Raw genomic sequence first — 14,019 nt, 5'->3', positions numbered from 1 at the left:
AATGGACACTTGAAGGAATTTGGTTTGAACTTGAATGAGGATATTGTTGCCTGCACCACCGATGAAGCAGTAATGATGATTAAGTTTGGCAAGCAAATTACGCCTAATCATCAACAATGTATAGCCCATTGTATACATCTGTCAGTTATAGATGTACTTTATGAAAAAGCAATCATTTATGGTGCCACAGTCTCTGAGTCTCCCAAAGACAATGAAAATAATGAAGAAAGTAGTGATGATGAAGAAGTTGAAGAAAGACAGCAAGGCATGCTTTATCAAACCGACTTTACCGATGAGCTCATTTATTTCTTCAATCCGATGGCCCACAAACTATTAACAAAGTCAGAAATATTGCACAAACTATTAACAAAGTCAGAAATATTTGCAAGCTTTTTCGAAAATCGCCTACCAAAAATGACATATTACAAAATTTTGTTAAAGCAAAATTTAATGGGAAAGAATATAAACTTATATTAGATTGCAAGACTAGATGGGATAGCACATTCTATATGATTGAGAGATTTTTGAAATTGAAAAATTGCATTCCAAATGCTCTTTGTACAGTACTGTCAACTGAAGCTGTGTCTGACGATGACTGGAAAACACTTGAATTGCTACGTGAAACTTTGCGACCAGTTGAAATGATTCTGAAGGCTATAACCTCAGAAGATACAGACCTACTTAAAGCAGAGTCTTCAATAGAATTTCTGCTTGCTAAGCTTGATACAACAGAAAACCCATTTACTTTAAAGTTTCACCAAAGCCTTTTGCAGAGTTACAATGCAAGACGAAATTGCCAAACTGTGGCTTTGCTGGCTATCTACAGAACCCCAAAAAGTTTAGGAAAGAAGATTCAGAATCAAGAACTTTTGATTTTCCAAGTAAGCAAGTTTTGAAAAAGCATGCTGAAGAGATTTATCAGAGATTATTTGCAAAACATTCCGAAGGAGTCTTAGCATTGAATGAAGAAACTGAAAATAAACGAACTGTTCTTTTAGAAGAAAAGAAAGACTCGTCTAGTTCCGATGTTGGAGATACACTCATGCTAGAGTATGATAGTGTAATAAAGAGATTAACTGAAGAGCCTTCAAAATATCCGAGTGAATTGGAAATCAGCATAGAATTTAAAATTTTGGAGGCAACTAGCAGTAGAAGTGAAAAGCTGGAGAAAGTTTATAGAGCACTGCTGACCATTAAACCAACAAGTGTCCAATCTGAGAGAGTATTTTCGATCACTGGTCTCTTTAACACAAAAATAAGATCAAGTCTATCAGGAAAAATGATTAATATACTGTGTTTTTTAAAGGACCATTTTCAGAAAAAAGCTGAGCAATAAATAGTAAAGTAATTTCCCCAAGCTGTTTTTTTTTCACATTATTTTTATTTATTATTATTATTATTATTATTATTATAGGGCTTATTATTATTTTTTTACTATACAAGAAGATAGTTTTTATTCTAAGGATTTGAATACATTTGTAATTTTGTATAATCTCAAGCTGGTTACTTTTTTTGGAACATTTTAATTTTTTAATTTTTTTTTTACTATAAGAGGTGATAGATTTTGTTTAAAAGATTTGATTACGATTTGTACAATCTACCCAAGATAAAATAAATACCTGTGTTATAAGCTTTTAATTATTTTCCCTAAGTCTGAGAAAATCGGTTTTAAAACCGGTTTTCAGAGTAAACTTCGGTTAAACTCGGTTTTGAAATTTCTCGGTTTTATGCAAGCCCTAGTACCAACTGTGTGGCTACACTTAAGGTTGTAGAAAATGAAAAAGACCTGGGAGTAATTGTGCAGTCAGATATGAAGTTTTCTGAGCAATGCAGACAGGCTGCCAGGGCAGGTCATGGGGTTTTGTCAATGATATATAGGAATTTTGCTAGCAGGGAGATGGAGGTGACTGTCCCTCTGTATTAGGCAATGGTCAGGCCACTCCTTGGGTACTGCATACAGGTCTTGAGGCCTCATTTTAGGAAGGGTGTAGATTTGCTTGAGCGTGTACAGAGAAGGGCAACAAGATTGGTGAGGGGAATGAAGGGATCCTCTTACCAAGAGAGGCTTAAGTTCTGCAAATTGCAGTGGCTGTAGACTAGGCACCTGCACAGTGATCTGATTGAGGTGTATAAGGCCTTGAATGGGTTGAGCACGCTGAATTCTGATGGGATCCTTCCACTTGTTCAGATTACGAATCTAAGGGGGCATAAATTAAAATTAAGAAAAGACAGATGTAGAATAGATGTGCGGAAATTTGCCTTTAGCCAGCGGGTGGTTAATTGCTGGAACAAACTTCCATCTGTCCAGTTCCTCCTTAAATAAATTTAAGGAGGAACTGGACAGGCATTTGGAGGGAATGGTGTGATTTTTTTTTTTTGGCTGATGCTACATAAGCTCATACACTTGCTTTCTTGCATCACATGCCACTACTACTACTACTACTACTACTACAACATTGTCATTATTAAATACAGAAAACAACAGTGGGCCCATCACTGAACCCTGTGGGACTCCATTAATAACATTAATCCATGAAGTGCAGTGTCCATTGAAAACTACTCTTTGTCTTCTCCCACTCAACCTTTATCTACAGAAGTAACTTGTCCTTAATGCTACACTGCTCCAATTTGTACAGCAATCTTTTATGTGAAACAGTCAAAAGCATTCATGAAATCCAAGTATATGATATCAAAATTGTTTTTTGCCTCCAGTTCCTTTGTTATTGCTTCATAGTATTTAACCAAATTGATCATACAAGATCTCTCCTTAATGAACCCATGGTGTGACTGATGTATTACTGCACTCCTAGATGGTCCTGCATTACTTCATTAATCAGTGACTTCCTTATTTTCCATTGAACAGAAGTCCAGCTAACAGGTCTGTAATTACTCATGTCACTCTTTGCTCACCCTTTGTGAATTGGGTATACATTTACACATCTCCAGTCCATTTGGCCCTCTGATTCCAAAGGTGCTCTCATAATTATGACTAAGGGTTGGCTTATCTCCTTTTCTGCCTCCCTTAACATAATTCATTTTTAGCTTCAAATATTAGTAATTCCCCTCTCTCAACACTTCTGCATCTCAGTTTGCTCTCCCTGAAGATATTCTATACTATATTATTATTGATATTTATGATATAAATTAGTGATATTTACACAAACTCAAGTAAGTTCAGAATATAGTCTTATTTTGTACATAGTACAAAATGAGGCTGTAGATAGCAACAAATCTAGTTTGCTAATTGTTGCATACAAAATAAGGCCATAACGTGTACAATAATTTTCTATAGCTCTCATAGTTTACTTGAGTTTCTTTTTTTTTTTTATCTCTGTATCACCTTGAGTCTCATCCGTGTTGGTTCAGGTATTCACTTACCTACTGATGAGACACAAAAACAGTGCTGAAATCAAGGTATGCATGATCATTGCATTAATTAGTGAATGTAGTTTAATGATTGTTACATACAAATGAGGCTATGCCCTATGTGTATAATTACATTCATGCAATAATTTGTTTAATAGCTTCCTTGCACTATATGGCAAATACTATTACTATCATTTAGAGGCCAAATTTGATGATGTTATAAAATCCCTGTGGATTTTGTTTTCAAGTCTAGAGAAAGGAAAAATCAGGTGATTGTAAGAACTGGTTATATAACACTGCACTATTTTAAATATTTTTTTAATTAAAACACTATTTTTAAAATTAGCAACATTATTTTTAAAATTAAAGAAAATTAATTTTAAAAATAATGTCTACAAGTTCTGAAGTTACATCGCATTATTTTTAATTAATTATGTAATAATTATTAAATTGTCATTGTCAAGTCTAGAAAAATAAATAAGGGCTAGTTACAACAAATGCTGTACAACTTTACGAATTAATGAAGTTAAGTGAGTTAGGAAAGAACATTAGTTACAAAAAAACCATATGTTATATGTATATATACATATATATTTATTTATATATTAAGAATCAAATTGTGTGAAGCCTAAAATGAAGAAAGCTACAACAAAAAAATTTTTAATTTAGAGGAAAAATTAAAAATCGTTAAGGAGTTAGAAAATGACAAAAAAGGTTGTGACATTGGAAAAAAGAAATAAGAAATACAGCATAAATGAATCTAGCATTTGACAAATTAGGGAAAATGCCTGAGAAAATTAAAAGTTCAGTTATCTGTTCCACATCATTGGTTCCAAAAAACACTACCAAAGTGAGAAATCCTTTAATAGAGAAAACTGAAAAATTACTTTCTTTCTGGATGGAAGATCTTAATGAAAAAAGAATACCTCTTAGTTCAGATATTATTTACATCAAAGCTCTGCAAATTTTTAATTGCTTACAAGAAGAAGAAGTCGGTCCATCTAATGCAGATGTCTTTCAAGCCAGTAAGGGTTGGTTTGAAAATTTTAAAAAACACCAAAGTCTTCACAATCTAAAATTAGCATTAGCATTAGTAGAGACATACGATGCAAGAAAGCAAGCTTATGCAGCATCAGCCAAAAAAAAACCCGCTCCTATTTCACCCCTCCAAATACCTGTCCAGCTCAGCCTTAAATTTCTTTAGGCTATCAACTTCCACAATAAAAGATGGAAGTCTGTTCCACCAATCAACTACTCTCTGGCTAAAGGCAAACTTCCGCACATCTATACTACAATTGTCTTTCCTCAATTTGAATTTATGCCCTCTCAGGTGATTATTCTGAGCAAGAGGAAGAATCCCATCAGCATTGAGCATGCTCAAACCATTCAAAACTTTATACACCACCTCGCCGATGTCTAGTCTCCAAACACTGTAATTTGCAAAACTTAAGCCTTTCTTTGTAAGAGCAACCCTTTGTTCCATTCACTATTCTTGTTGCCCTTCTCTGTACTCGTTCCAGCAGCTCTACATCCTTCTTGAAATGAGGCCTCCAGACCTGTATATAGTACTCAAGGTGTGGCCTGACCATTGCCTTATACAAAGGAATAATCACCTCCTTATCCCTGCTAGAAAAATTCCTGTATATCATTGACAAGACACCATGAGCTACTCTTGCAGCCCATCTGCACTGCTCAGAAAACTTCATATCTGCCTGCACAATTACCCCAGGTCCTTTTCCTTCTCTACCACTGTCATTGTAGTACCACAGAGTTGATATGTTACTCTGGGGTTACTGCTTCCCATATGTAGTATTTTACATTTGTCAATGTTAAACTTCATTGCCACCTCTCAGCCATCTGCTCAACTTTTCTAGATCCTGTTGCAGCAGCGTACTATCATTACTGTCATTAACAACTGTGCCATCCTTCGTGTCATCTGCAAACTTGGACATTAAGCCTGATATACTATCATCAATATCATTTATAAATACAGAAAACAACAATGGATCCAACACTGAACCCTGAGCGACTCCACTAATAACATTAGTCCACGAAGAGCAGTGTCCATTAATTACCACTCTCTGTCTTCTCCCACTCAACCATCCCTTTATTCATTGCAGCAATTTGCCTCTGAAGCCGCAATGCTCCAATTTGTGCAGCAGTCTTCCATGTGCAACAGTATCAAAAGCCTTTCTAAGATCCAAAAATATGATATCAATGTTTTTTCCTGCATCCAGTTCCTTTGTAACCACATCATAGTATCCAATCAAATTGGTCAGACAAGACCTCCCTTTAACAAACCCATGCTGTGTCATAACTATTACTGCAGACTTGTCTAGATGATCCTGAATGCTTCTTTAACCAGTGATTCCATTATTTTCCCCGGAACACAAGTTAAACTAACAGGTCTATAGTTACCTGTGTCACCTTTTGAACCCCCTTTTTTGAATTGGGGTCACATTTGCACATCTCCAGTCCATGAGTACCTCCCCTGAGTCCAAGGAAGCTCTCATAATTCTGACTAATGGTTTGCTTACTTACTTCTCTGCCTCCTTTAATATAACTGGATAGATCCCTTCCACACCAGGTGCCTTTTTTATGTTTATCTTCAACAATTTCTACTCCACTTTCTTCTCAGTTATTACAAAATCATCCAGCTCACTGCCAGAGTTTAATTCACCTCTGGGATTCCCCTCCCTGAACGTCTCCTCATTTCTGAATGTAGATGCAAAATACTCATTTAGTTTGTTTGCCACCTGATCAGGATCCTCAACAGTTGAACTATCAATATCAAGTGGACCAATCTGATTCATCCCCTTCCTTCTAGATTTTACATAGGTAAAGAACTCTTTGCTGTTCTTCTTTGCATCCTTTGCCAAAGATTTCCCATAATTTGCCTTTACCTGCCTAATCTCCTTTGTGACTTGGTTTCAGACCAGCTTAAATCTATCATAGGCTTCCGTGTCACCCATTAATTTATATGTATCCCATGCATTTTTATTCTCTGCCACGTCTCATTAGTTCATCTGACATCCATTTAAGCCTAAACCTTGAACAATATTTCTTAGTTGGTATGTAAAGTCTAGTAGCTTCCAAGATTAATTCTTTGAATGCCTCCCATTTTGAATTTGCTGTTGGTAACATCATCAGTTGGTCCCACTGTATAGAATGTAAATGGCGTCTCAGACCATCGTAGTCGCCTTTATGAAAGCAAAAACCCTTCCCTTTACCCCTGATGGTAGTTACCTCTGAGTAAATCCCACTTCAGCACACTGTGATCACTGCCACCTAGTGGTTCCTTTATCTGCAGATTCTTAATGCATGAAGAATCACCACTGATAATCAGATCAAGAGTACTACTCCCTCTAGCTGCCTCCTGAGCATGCTGATGTAGAAAACAATCATCCAATAAATCCACAAAAACCTTGCTAGTGTGTGAATGACCAACCCACAAATTCCAGTCAATATCTGGGAAATTCAAATCCCCCATTATAAAACACTCTGATTTACTGGCCCACTCTATTTCCCTGTACAGTTTATTATTATACTCATCAGAGTCATTATGCCTATAACACATTCCTACTCTCAATTTTGATCCCCCAGTGCCTATGTCACACCAAACCGACTCGACACTGCACTGTCCAGCAATGTCGACTGGCTGCACTTCCTTGGATTTTATGTGTTTCTTAACTAATAGCATAACCCCTCCTCCCTTCCTATCCTGTCTGTCCTTCCTGTACACATTGTACTCCCCAAATTCTAGTTCAGCATTCCTTATATCTGTGTGACACCACGTCTCTGATATCCCAACAATATCTGCCTTTGATGTTTTGACCAACACCTCAAATTCATCACATTTATTTACCAAACTTCTAGCATTGGTGTATATGCAAGTATACATGCACCTGTTCCTATTCTTAGCTACCCTAACACAACCCATGTGTTTACTTGTACTGCAGTGACTCCCAGCAGTCTCTGAAATACCCTGCATCTTGTTTTCCAGGTTGCTGCTCATTCCGATAGAAGCAGTGCAAGAATTACTTTCACCTCTGCCAGCGGCTACTGTTAATCTATTAGTCCATGTATCCCCCCCAAGCTAGCAGTTTTCCGACCCACCTAACACTGCCTCGATAACATCAGCAAATATTCTTACACCCTTTCTATTTAAGCGTATCCATCCCTATAGAAGCAGTCTCTCCTGTTAACAAGCACAGACCAATCTGAGAAAAATTCTACTCCTTGAGCCTTGCACAATCTCTCCAGGGCTGAATCGACCGACAAGACTCTCATCATATACTCCCTCCTATCATGTCTGGTAAGAATTGCAGACACTTTCAAATTTAACCCTAATTCACGGCTTTTTTCAACAGTGACCTGTACTTGTTAAGTTATTCCGCCGGTCTCCTACTCTTAATATCATTAGTGCCAACATGTACAACAATATCACCTTTTGTGCCCTTTGTGTAGGGTTAAGTTAAAAACTCAACAATGAATGTGTGTTGAAAAAGCTATAGTCACAAAGCTGCACTAAAGAAGCTACAGTCAAAATGCCATAGGTATACGAGATTGTGAGAATTGGCAAAATGATTAGTGTAGAGCGATTTCAAGAATAGATATCAAGGTAATCCACAGCAGATATCACAGAAATTCTTGAATCTCATAGAGAACAATTATCAGTGGATGATATTTTAACACACTGTTGAAGATAACAAAAATGACAAAAATTATAAAAACGAAGAAAATGCACACTGAAATTTGACCACGAAAAAACTAGCTGAGTTTTTAAGACTTGCAAATCAGCTTAGCCAAGAAGCTCTGGATATGGATCCTAATTTGGAGAGGAGTTTAAATTTTTGCAGAATTTTATTATTAACCTTAGGTTAATGAAGAAATTTATAAAGAAAAACAGCATGCTTCTAAGCATACAATTTTAACTAATTTTTTACGAAATGTGCCAGATACTGTTGCAAGTTTATCACAGGAAAACAGCGACAAAGAAACAATGAATTTAAATTAAAAATCTAGATATATATATAATTTTTTTCTTTTTTCTTACTGAATGAAGACAGTTTTGTTCAATTTTTTTTTTTTTGCACATTTTTTTGTGTACAGGTACGGAACCCTCATTATGTCATATAAACTGTTGCGCATTGTGCAGATTTGGGCTGTGCGGTGTTTTCCTGGAATGTAACCCCCATGCAAATCGAAGGATGACTGTATATGGGGTTGAAAAAAGGTTCAACAAATGAGAAGTGAAAAGCAACTAGGTTTTAAAAGTAAATTATTAAAAGTGCAAAATTACTAAATGTTGAGATATATTTTAGTTGTATACAGCTGAGGTAATAATGCTTTTGAATAGAAAAAAAAAATAATAATAATAATTCAACAACCACAACTAATTTTTGAAAATGTTAATCCTAACAGCTAAGGAATAAATTATTCGTTGGACATTAAAATACATTTTAATAAATTATTTAAAATGAGTTATACATTAATGGATTATGCTTCTTTTAAATTACTAGGATAAATGGACTTCTTCTTGAGTTGTACTTCAGCTTCTAAATAGTGGATATAATAGTGATGGTTGAAGTTCCACCTGATGTTGGATACACTTCTGTTGGTTGTGAACAATCATTTTGTAGGTTGTTGGAGTAAGGTTCGGGTGGCCTATTTTCAGAGTACCTTCTTTAGTATTAGTATTAGCCATATAATGCAAGGAAACCATAAACTTTTGCAAAAATTTCTTGTTTGTATAAAGATCTTTTCTTTGAAGAGATGGCATTATTCTTGCCTGATGTTGGAATCTTCTTGCTTGTTGATGGCTGTGTCTCTGTGACAGTTAATGAAGTAACATTCTTTGAATGTCCTTCTATTATAATGCAGGGATTTCTACAAAACCTTAGTGCCAACTACAGATTCTGTTTAGTAATAGAAGGTTAATTAATTTTAATTAAATAAAAGTAACGTGATGTTAACATAGCCAACCATTAATATTTATTGTTTACCATTTATATCTTTATTGTAAATAATAGGCAGTAGCCTATTATTTATATGCCTCTAAATTGTTGGGTTACCGGAATGTTTTCTTTCTGGCTTATTTCAATAAACTCACTCATTTTTTGTCTTTAAAATTTACATGGTGTGCAGCATTGTTTAATCTCTTATTACAATTAAATATTACATTTTTATGATTGTGTTAATGCCATGATATTATAATATTGTTTAATAGTGATTAAACAATATTATGATTTTAATGAAAGGAATTAATGATTCCTAATTTTACCATTCTCCAGCTCTAACTTGATTTTTTCCCCCTTCAGGCATTGATAATCCTTACAAGTTCTCCTGATTACAAATTTGTTCATGTAGAACCTTTTGGCATTGTTGAACCATATGCTCCACGTACTTCGTTTGGAGAACATCAACATCTAGTCTTTGTAAGTAATTTACATTTATTTAATAAATTTAAGCTGAAAAGGAAATAAAATTGTATAGATTAATCCTCCTCCTCCTCCTGTTAACTTTAACAGGGATTATTTTCACCAGTGATGGATTTGTAGTTATAAGGGGACCAAGGAACTATTTTTATGGGAGGGGGGGTGTCAACTTTTTAAATATAAATATCCCTCTCCGATCTTATATTCTTTCTACCTTGTAAACTCCTCTGACAGGGTTAGAGACCAAAACCTGCTGTGATTGGTAAAGCTGTGAATGGGAAATACCTTAAAGTAATAGGAAAGCAAGGTACATTCCAGGAAAGTTGGAAAATACAGAAAAATTTAATTTTTAAACAATAGAAATAGGAATGATCTGTTATGTAAATTATATGTATAAAATTTTGTAAGTGTTTGATTTATAATAATCCAAAAAAAAACATATATGACTTAGCATGCTGGGTGATAACAGAGGTAATTTTTTGGAGGAGCTAGATAAAAAAAAATAAATAAATTTTCTGTTTATACTTTGTAATTGCTGCATGTGGTCAGAGGAGTTTACAAGCTAGAGAAAGGATAGAAGAACATCACCACCATATTTAGCAGGTCACAAAGGCTTGAACCAAGTGATCAAATGCAAGACTACATTCGTACAAGTTAACTTGTACAAATGTAGCCTTGCATTTGACCACTTGTCTACAACAGCCCTGAATTTTTCTGTTTATACCCTAAGGTGGCCACATAAAGTCAGAGGAGTTTACAAGGTAGAAAGAATATAAGAACATCATATTTTCAGAGGAGGTACAGTACATGCAATGGAGCTTGATGCAGTTGGAATAGAAATAATGTGATTGTAGCTGCTTATATTTTATTTTTAATTTCTTTATAAGCTAATATAGCAATTTTGGGTATAATACATGATACAATACAGTTATAATACATGATAAATCATGCAAACCTATGATGCAAACACTATGATCAGGACTTAGATTGGACACTGGAATGCTGTTCCAGTTTATCATATATACTGTATATTGGTAATGTTGTATATGTACATTAACTGTTTTCTGCATTTATTATCCCAGTGAGTGTTCTGTTTTTGTAAGATTTTCTATTTTGAGCCCTGGCTATGATAAAACAGTAAATGCATCAAAAAAAGCTCCAAAACATGAACAAGCAAAATAAATTTATATCTTTTTCCAGAAGTCTTTCATAATTTTAAGAATAATATGCAAAGTTTAAAAAAAAAAAAAAAAAATAGTGATTGTATATTTAATAGGGCTTGCTTTTTCTTGAGGTGGAAGGGCATTGGCAGGAGTGGGAACTTGGAATCTTACGATGTCCTGCTTCTCAATGTTATTATTATTATTATTATTCATTTTTTTAAACTTTAATATGCTAGGCAATCTATTTAGGCACAAATATTAAAATTAGGGGTACTTGGATGCAAATACATTGCCACCAATCAAATTATTTTGGAACAGTCCACATCCCTAGTGATAATTTTGATTTCAAATACTATCCCATTTTGAAAATTATCCCAGTTTCCATAATGACTACACACAATATATCATACTACTATATTGCCAATACCATAACTGACCAAGACTAAGAAGGTAGAGAAGGTATGATAATTTGCCTAAATGTATGATCAAAGATCCAGATAGCATCAGAATTTAGTATGCTCTTAAACTTTGGTGCTATCTGGACCTTTGATCATACACCACTCCAAGTCCCCACCATTAGGTATTCCTCTCAGTTTTCAGTGCATTCAACACAAATCACTTTGTTGCAGCACCCAAATAAAATAACACCTTTCACTTTTAAAATTATAATTATTGTTTATTTTCGATGCACTACCTTATCTAGCTTAACAGTTATCATAATTTTCCTTATTGGGTAGCCATGCACTCTTCCAGTGACTTAAGATAAGAGAAGTCAAATGATTTGGTATCAGAATTAGATAACAACTTCATCTAATTGAAACATAGCACATAATGGCATGGTTTGCACATATTTGAGAGCTGGTTTATTTGCCATACAAACAAAAGCAGGAAAAACATAAAGACATCACTCAGATTGTCAAGAGATGCCTGGCTATCCTCTGAGGAGATAGTAGAGTAGGCAAACAGGTTGGGAAAATAAATAATATATCACAGCAGCTGAATTAAATTAGCACCTCTCAACATTTTTGTACTAGTTGAATCAACAAAGCACATTAGATTAAAGAGTTTTCATTGAATAAGATTGTCATAAAATTTTTTTTTTTTTTTTTTTCTTTTCAGATCAAACCAGGAAAAACTGTTGTTGTATATATGCCTATTGTTCCAGCAAGGCTGGGAGAAATAAATATTACAATCATAGCTCAGACCCAGGTTGCTAAAGATATAGTAACCAAAACATTAATTGTTAAGGTAAGTAAAAAAAATAAATAAATAAAAATTGTGTGTGTGTGTGTGTGTGTGTGTGTGTGTGTGTGTGTGTGTGTGTGTTTAAAGAGTAATAGTGCCAAATACATAAAACTGTAAAGAGATATAGTAAGAGGATGGAAATGTAGAGAATATGAAATTAATTAAATTTAGAAAACCAAAAGAACAAACCGAGAACAATTAAGGATTATATAATAAAGCTGCTAAAGCTTAAAATAAAATACAGTGTGAAATATCACATTTCAAAAGAGAATTACATGCTAATTTCTATAAAAACAGAATTTGCAAAGAAATTAAATTGATTAACAGAGCAAAAGAAAAACAGTAATATTGCCCAACAGAGCTCAATATCCCTTACAGGGATATTGAGCTCTCCAGAACCATATGAATAAGCCAAGATCTAAACTGTAAAATATCACACATAAAATAAATGAAAAAAAAAAAAAAAAAAGAATGAAAATGAAGAGGTGTTGACCATGAATCCCAAAGCTGTCAACTTCCACAACAGAGATGGAAGTCTGTTCCAGCAATCAACTACCTGCTGGTTAAGGCAAATTTTTGCACATCTGTTCTACAACTGTCTTTCCTCAGTTTGAATCTATGCCACCTTAATCTGAGAAAGAGAAAGAATCTCATCACCATTGAGCTTGTTCAACCCATTCAAGACCTTATACACCTTAATCAGATCACCTCGCATATGGCGTCTCCAGGTGCTGAAATTTGCAGAACTTAAGTCTATCTTGGTAAGAACACCTATTTGTTCCCCTCACCAATCTTGTCGCCCTTCTTTGTACTCGTTCTAGCAACTCCACATCCTTCCTAAAATGAGGCCTCCAGACCTGTACACAGTATTTAAGGTTTGGCCTGACCACTGCCTTGTGCAATGGGATAATCACCTCCCTGTCTCTGCTAGCAAAAATCCTATATATCATTGACAAGACTCCATGATCTGCTCTGGCAACCCGCATGCACTGCTTAGCAAACTTCACATCTGATTGCACAGTTACCCTCAGATGTTTTTCACTCTCCACTTCCCTGAGTGTTAAATTTCAGTTGCCACTTCTCAGCCCATTTGATCAACTTATCTAGATCCAGTTGGAATAGCATACTGTCTTTACTGTCGTTAACAACCCTGCCCACCTTTGTATCATCTGCAAACTTAAACATTAAGCCTGATATACCCATATCAATATCATTGATGAAAACACAAAATAACAATGGGCCCAGCACCGAACCCTGGGGAACTCCACTAATGGTAATCAATGGACACTGCTCTTCATGGACTAATGTCCACGAAGAGCAGTGTCCATTGATTACCACTCTCTGTCATCTCCCACTCAACCATCCCTTTATCCATAGCAGCAATTTGCCTCCAATGCCACACTGCAACAATTTGTGCAGCAGTCTTCCATGTGCAACAGTATCAAAAGTTTTCCTGAAATCCAAATATATATATTTTTTTTGCATCCAGTTCCTTTGTGACCACATCATAGTATCCAATCAGATTTGTCAGACAAGACCTCCCTTTAATAATGCCGTGTGTTAACTACTACTGCTGTCTTGTTTAGATGATTCTGCAATGCTTCTTTAACGAGTGGCTCCATTATTTTCCCCGGAACAGAAGTTAAACTAACAGATCTATAGTTACTTGTGTACCTTCCAATCCTCTTTGTGAATTGGGGATACATTTGCACATCTCCGGTAATTAGGGACCTCCTCTGAACCTAAAAAAGCTCTCTTAATTATGGCTAAGGGCTTGCTTACTTCTTTTGCTGCCTCCTTTAATATAA

General features: G+C 35.1%; 1 protein-coding gene across 1 annotated transcript in view; it reads left to right on the top strand.

Moving 5' to 3' along the window:
• Positions 1–14,019, top strand: part of LOC150082463 (CD109 antigen-like) — a 424,736-nt gene that overhangs the window by 315,600 nt on the left and 95,117 nt on the right. The window contains exons 22-23 of the mRNA XM_090377518.1: positions 9,687–9,803; positions 12,086–12,214. Coding sequence (XP_090233644.1) covers positions 9,687–9,803; positions 12,086–12,214 — 246 coding nt within the window. The remainder of the gene's footprint in view (positions 1–9,686; positions 9,804–12,085; positions 12,215–14,019) is intronic.

This window comes from Mastigoproctus giganteus, chromosome 7 (assembly GCF_048544385.1).
Source record: "Mastigoproctus giganteus isolate SK-2022 chromosome 7, ASM4854438v1, whole genome shotgun sequence".
Taxonomy (NCBI): Eukaryota; Metazoa; Arthropoda; class Arachnida; order Uropygi; family Thelyphonidae; genus Mastigoproctus; species Mastigoproctus giganteus.
The sequence above is the reverse complement of the archived record's forward strand: the minus strand, read 5'-3'. Positions and strand labels throughout refer to the sequence as shown.